Source organism: Myodes glareolus, chromosome 26 (genome assembly GCF_982192425.1).
Source record: "Myodes glareolus chromosome 26, mMyoGla1.1, whole genome shotgun sequence".
In the NCBI taxonomy this organism is placed as follows: domain Eukaryota; kingdom Metazoa; phylum Chordata; class Mammalia; order Rodentia; family Cricetidae; genus Myodes; species Myodes glareolus.
Window position 1 is genome coordinate 12,852,786 of NC_142051.1, and position 7,076 is coordinate 12,859,861.

Genomic DNA, 7,076 nt, shown 5'->3' on the forward strand with positions numbered 1-7,076 from the left:
TAGATGGAGGAGACACTAAAGTTTAGCTATTGGGGCCACTGATCTTTTTGTTTGTTTGTTCTCTTGAGACAGGGTTTCTCTGTAGCTTTGGAGCCTGTCCTGGAGCTAGCTCTTGTAGACCAGGCTGGCCTCTTATTCACATTGATCCACCTGCCTCTGCCTTCCGAGTACTGGGCTTAAAGGCGTGCACCACCACCGCCCAGCTACTTAATGACTCTCATGTGGCTTAAAACCTTCTGTTCTTGTGTAGAGACAGAGAAGAAAGGATCAACACCTTTTCCTATATTATTTTTGTGTGTGTGTGGTGAGGCCTCAGGTTGACCTTGAACTCCGGATCCTCTGGTCCCCTCCTCCCAAGTGCTAGGATTAGCGGTGTGCAAATACACATCTGCCTTTTCCTAGCATGACTGAAGCCTGGAAAGCTTAAAGTTCTGGCCATGAAGTGCTGGAGCAGGACACAAGCTGCCATCAACAGCTCCAAGAGGCAACACCACCTGTCCCACTGTTTGAACAAGGGAAGTATCTGTCAACTACATAACACCCCATATCCCCATTTCTCAGTGCATACACCCTCCTCATTACCTGCCCCCCTAAATGACCCTAAGAGCCCTGGTTACTAAGGCAATCTGGGAACAGCACATGAAGACAGAGACTAGAAACAGATGGGGCTATTTTTAAACTAGACTAGGTGGCTCCATTTCTTTTATCCCACAAAGTGCCTTCCCCAGACCAAAGTCCCATTTGGATATTTTACATCTCTGCCCTTCATCGCTGGCATCCACCCAACTTACACAAGCTACATGAGGGCAGATCTTTACCTTAGTTTTGGCATTAAATCTACTTTATGCTCCCATCTTCCCCAACAGTCATCTAAGCAATTTTTACTTTCTTTGTTAAAAAATAATGTTCTTTTATTTCTTTGGAAAGTAGTGGGCACTGCCCTACAGATTTCCAGGCCAAGCTTGGTAAATGAATGTTCCCCTAGTCTTTGGGCTGGAGTATTATGGTCCCAGCCTTCCCAGGGACCCAGGAGCATTTCTGGGCCCCGAATCACCTGAAGGCTTGTGTGAGGCCTTCTCTCCTGCACACCCACTCTCCCGATCTTTCCTGGTTTTCCCTCTGAGTGGGGAATTTTTCTCTCCCATACCAGTGCTGGAACCTGTGCTGTTCGTGAGGACAAGACCAGGGACATCTCCAACCTCCTATGAGTGAACACAGTCCCTCAGTCCCTTCTTTCTGCTGGCTTCAGTCTCACCTCCTATGCAAGCCTCTGTATAGGAGAGGCCTGCAGGACAAGAGACCCTCAAGCACAGCCCTGCCTCAGGAGATGCTTCTACAAAGTACTTCCCTTGTAGTCTCTTGTCCTAGTTTTTGAGTGGCCCTTCAGACAGAAGGGCTGGGCACGTGGGGAAGGGCCATGACCCCAGCCCCAGATGCTGTGACAGGGAGCAGAGTGTCCATTAGTCCTGTCAGTGCGGCATGGCTGTGATGCGCATGCTCTGGGAAGCAATGGGGTAAGTCACCATCGGAGTAGTAGTGTGGCTCATTGTGATTCCTGCCAAGGGCTGCGCCATGGACACAGCCACAGGAGCCACAGGGGCCACAGACACAGCTACCGGGGCCATGGAAACAGGCGGGGGTGCCATCCCCTGGGCGATGGTTTGAGCCAAAGCGGCTGACAGTGGCGTGATCTCTGGGTTCAAGTGTGGAGGTGGGGGTGGTGGAGCAGCAGGAGGTGCAGCATTAGTTGGGGGAGCAGCTGGGGCTCCAGCAGGGGCCACAAGTTCTTGCTGGGACACAGGGCGAGGCTGCAGAGCCTGACTGCTCAGCGTAGTGTGAGTCTGGGCGATGCCATGGTTAAAAGTGGCCACAGTGCCCACAGTGGGGGCCAGGGTCTGCTCAGTCGCTGGTGCAGTGGAGCTCAGGGTCATGACCTTGGCCTGATTTCGGAATTGGGCATTTTGTTCCAGAAGTACCTCATTGGTGGCCAGCAGGTTGCTGACCTGTTTCTTCAGCTCCTCCACTCGTTTCCTGAGCATGGCATTCTCCTCCTCTAGCAGTCTGCACTCTACTCCACGGGGCGGAGCCAAGTTATATTCATAGGACTCAAAATGGGGGCCATCAGGAGGGCAGCATCCACCTCTCCGGCGCTTAGGGCCTGGCTCGTGGTCCTCAAAGCCCCTTTCAGGAAGGTCGTAGATATCATAGAGATCATGGCGTCGTCCCGAGGGAATGGAGCCTGTTGAGCCCCCGCCTCCAGTACCCCCCTCCACCTCGAGCATCAAATTCAAAATCCCTTTGCAGGTGACGGAACTTGCACTTGGTGCCTCTCTGACAGTCCCCTTTGAGGAAGTCGCGGCAGATAGGGACCTCCTCCTTCCCATTGGGCAGGTCAGCAGGGGAGAGACCCAGCCCAGCCGCCACTTTCTGCCTCAGCCGAGGAGGTAGCTCCCCTGTCTTCTTATAGCCGTCCTCATCCTCCTTGGAGCCGTGGATGAAGCGGCAGTTTGGGCGGCTGCACTCCTTGTTTTGGAAGTCATGGCAGAAAATAAATTCATTCTTGCTCACCCCCAAGTTGGACACCTCGCTCATGTCCGGGTGGCGGTACCGACAGCGCTTGCCCCGCTTGCACACATTCCTCAGGAAGTCTCTACAGATGGCATCTGAGGTGGCCCCCCCACTGCCTGCCCCTGCCCCGCTGGCCTCCTCACTGCCACCACCTCCAGGGACTCCACCGCTGTTCCCAGTGCCGTTGGCATAGTTGTCCCGGTCAGGCATCCTGGTCCCCCCCAACTCAGGGTTTTCTTCTTTCTCTTGCCACTCCTGGGGACTGTTAAGAAAGAGAACCGTGTTAAACAGGGGCCCTCCAGCAAGCTGCCACTCTCCCTGACTATACAGTGGGCAGTCCTCTGGGGCAGTGGCTCTGCAGAGGAGAATCTAAGGGAGAACTCTAGCTGGCCTGGCTGCCTTGCCAGAAGCCCCGCCCAGGCCCTTGTGCACCTGGTCTTGCTTGGAGTGATTCACACTTGCCTGGCTAACGGAGGAGGGAAGAGAGCTGAGTGAAACCACTCTTACAAATGATGATGAGCCAAGGAGGGGGCAGGGAGAGACTAGTGTTATATTTTACCTTCCCTTCTTATTGTGGGAGAGAAACGAAAACAGGCGTTGGTGTGTGAACAGACAGACTGGAGACAGCGCTCTAAGACAGGCTATTTCGCTTTAAGAATTTATGGATGAAGGGACACCAATAACAACACATCCCTGATCCCCTCTTCCATGGGACGTTAGCTGCTGTCTCCAAGTGTTTTAGACATCCTGGGTGACCCTTCAGGTGACTGGTGTCACCAGTTGGAGGGCAGTCCTTGAAGCTTGTTCATCTCCAGCCTGCTCACACACAGACCCCTCCACTTCAGGGAAAGAAGTTCTCAGTTCACATCTCTACCTGGAGGACCCCAGGACAAAACTATAGCAAGGTCAAGGTGGGAAGGAGTTAATTTCATAGGAATGGTGACCTTTCCCCATTCTCCACCCCGGCCTCCATGAAAAGATCCCACTATCAAACCACAGTACTCCCTACCCCATAAAAACCCTCTTTATTTATAGACTCTATAAAAGTTTTTTAAGTCTCCTGTTTCCCAGGAGAGCTCTGGAATGTCAGTCCACTGCCCTAATTCTAGCCCTCCCTTCTCTCTATCCCCCCCCCCCCAGAAGACTGGAGTCCCTGCTACCACGTGTCTGAAATTCTAAAGGTTTCCTAAGTAGTGTTCAGGCTCCCCCTGCTGACCAAATAGGAGTTCATACATTTTGCATTGGGCATAAGGATACGTTTCTCGATTTCCCCATTCACACAATCTTTAGATTTCCCTAAAATGACTAATCAGACCAGAGGCCAGAGATACCCAAGAATCTGCACAACGGAAGAGTTGCCCCAGAATAAAGCAAAGTTCTAAGGAGAGACAAACCCTAACGACCAGGTGAAGAATAAATGTCCTCAAAGGCTGACCTGTGTTTCAGGTCCCACCAGCAGCAGATAACAGAAAAGGACGATACTTCTCCTCGCCCAATTATCCCAGAATTAATACCTGAGGTAGCTCAGGTGAAGTCCGGGGCTCCTGCGAGTCTCCACTCCCACATCACTGCTGGGTTCTGAACAAGAAAATAAACAAAAACAAAAGCAAAAAAAAAGAGAGATAGAGATTTGAGTGGAAGAGGGGAAAAGCGTGAAGGGCTATGGGGTGGTTTTCATAAACTGGAACGAATTTTGACAAAACCTTAAGAGCTTTGAGGCATTTCAGGATTGTCTTACAAGTTCAAACTGAACGTCACCTCTTAAGGGAAAAGGATAAAGGTTAGAGCCTACCAATAAAGTCTGCTGAAAAAAAAAAAAAACAAAAAAACAAAACAGTTCTTGGTGAAGGATGAGGGGAGCTTTACCTCACGATGAGAAGGATATGGGGGTCAGAGTCCGGTCTAGGGTTGGAGTTCGGGACGCCGAACCTGAAGGCTGGACAAGGGCAACAACTGACAGTAGAGTGGGAAGGCGAGATTAGCCTCGGGGGCGGTGATTAAAACGGTCCCGAGCACCCTAGAGTTCCCGGGAAGTCTTCGGGCTCGGCAGGCCCCGTCAAGTGGCGCCAGCACACAGCGTGGACCAGGTGACTGGGACACTGAGGAAGCGCACAGTGAGCGGGGAGGGGGTGACATCAGGCTGAGGGGATGGGCAGGGCTGTGACGTCACGGAGCTGGCGTTTGCTCGTGAAGCGGGGTCAGTCAGAAAAGGGGTTCTGCTCTGGGTAGCCAGGACTAGCCAGCTCGGTTCGTGGGGAGGGGGGCTCGTATGGCCCGGCAGAGCCCGGCCGCTGGGCCGGCCCCGACTCCTCCCCTCCGGGCGCGGCCTCCACCTAAGTCTCCCGCCTCCCTCACCTGCCGCCGCCGCCGTAGTTGCTGCTGCCGCCTGCCGGTCCTCTAGCTTCGACAAAGAGCCGCCCACCCTACGGTTCTTCCGCTTCCTGCGGAAGCAGTGACGCTCTAGCCACCAGACCCGGAACCACACTCTATGGTCTCCTTTGCGCGATACAAGCCGCAGGAAGCTCCCAGCAAGCCTTGCGCGTCACCATGGCAACACGGCCCAGCCGGAAGACGAGCTGCTGTGCCTGCAGGCAAAACGCAGGACAGGAATGGCGAACGCTCGAGCTTCATTGCGCACACGCTAGAGCCAACTTCTGGTTCCAGCCGGATCACAAAACACCCAGACTGTCGCCTATGCAGGCTCTGGACACTCCACAGTACAGACCAAGCTATACTGAAAATTTCCCACCCAATGGAGCCGCAAAAGACACGTAACAGCAATTGCATCCTTCAGCTGACAGCGACAAAGATGGTTTATTGTACACAAGTTACAATTGGCCACAAGTGAGGACAGAACTAGTCCAGAACGCCATAGGTCCAGGGCAAAGGGCCAGCGGGGCTGTTGTCATGGCGGCAGGCGGTCTCTCGGTGGTCTCTGCGCGCAGGTGGCGAGGTCTCGGGTCCAGAGACTTCTTCCGACTGCAGCTCAGTCCAACTTGTCCCAGCGTCCCGGCCTCCAGCGTCCCTTACTTCTGCTCCTTCGGCCTTCGTGGGTGGACAGGCGGGTTTACTTGGACCTCTGCCTCATCTTTCTTCTCTTGCGCTTCAGCCTGTGATGCAAAATACACCAAACAGCTGAGATTTTTTTTCCTTTCAGCCGTAAACCAGTCTGCACTGTATACAAAGGCTGACAAAGCACACGAGCAATCGTTCTTATTGTGCGCAGAAGCGCCTGGATCCCTCACGCCGACACTGACACTTTCAGTTTAAACTTGTAGTTTTAACGAAATCCCAAAGCTTAGCCCCACCGCCCTTCTCAGTAGTCAATCAACATACCTACGCATTCTCTTCTTCCTCCACTAGAAACGCGATCACGTGAGGGGGGGAAAAAAAGGACGTTAGCAATAGTACTCAGAAAAATAGGTTGACAAAGGATTAAAGAATTGGTAGCAATATCGGTTGCACTTAAACAGCAGATCAACTTAAGATCCGAACCCCGTGGTTTCCCAGCCCACTTTCCTCGGCCAAGGGCTAAGGTGGCTCTAGTCGGCCTCTTCAACCGTCTCCTGAGCACCTTTGAAAGCCCAGAGAGGGACCATGGCGGAGACTCACTGCCTGGGTCCGCCTGCCCCCAAGCTCAACACTTTAGGAACGCTCACCTTCGCTCTCATGGCGCAGGGGTGTCTACGGCAAAAGAGAAAAAAAAGTTACAGTTAATTTGCTGCGACGATGGTAAGTGCAGAAGCCAGATGTTAACGGATTGTACTCGAAGCCCGAAGACCGGCTACAACAAGACTCACCAAGGAAGATGGCGCTAAGGCCGAGAGAGCGGCGAAGTCGGTCTAGTGCTTTTTAATGGCGTGCTCCGTGTCGTCACTTCCGGTGACACGCCTTCTGATCCCCTAGGGGCGGTGCTGCTCAATCGTGTAACAGCGACTTCCGGCTGCCTTACTGAGGGAAACAAATATTTTGACTGCGAGTTATCAAGCCCCACCTTCTCTAAGATTTATTTTAAGGGCATTGTATTATTTCAGCATGAGCATCTGCCTCGAGTATGGGACAGAAAAAATTAGATGGAGAAAAAGTAACTTCCGTCTTCTCCCGCGTTGCTTCTTGGAAGTTGCAGTTTCTTGGTAAATACCTCCATTTTATTATGAATAGGTGTGGCTTGTAAAAAGAATTACTGGCTTGACCAGGGCGGTGGTGGCGCACACCTTTAATCCCAGCTCTTGGGAGGTAGACGCAGGCGGATTTCAGTGAGTTCGCGGCCAAACTGATTTACAGTTTCAGGACAGCCAGAACTCTTACACAGAGAAACCCCATCTCGGAAAACAAAACAAAGAATTACTGGTTTCGGCCTGGCTTGTTGGTGTGCACCTTTATTACCAACTCTTGGGACCCTTGGGAGGCAGAGGCAGGCAGATTTCTGTGTGTTAAAGACAAGCCTGGTCTACATAATGAGGCCTTGCCTAAAGTAAATGTATAAGTAAATAATTCCTAGTTTCGTT

General features: G+C 52.4%; 1 protein-coding gene across 1 annotated transcript; it reads right to left on the reverse strand.

Moving 5' to 3' along the window:
• Positions 1 to 878: 878 nt before the first annotated feature.
• Positions 879 to 5,051, reverse strand: Zc3h10 (zinc finger CCCH-type containing 10). The gene is given in 4 exon segments (XM_048418497.3): positions 879 to 2,267; positions 2,269 to 2,830; positions 4,083 to 4,146; positions 4,924 to 5,051. Coding segments are annotated over 2 exon segments (1,308 nt in total). The 5' UTR covers positions 2,779 to 2,830; positions 4,083 to 4,146; positions 4,924 to 5,051; the 3' UTR covers positions 879 to 1,469.
• Positions 5,052 to 7,076: the final 2,025 nt, after the last annotated feature.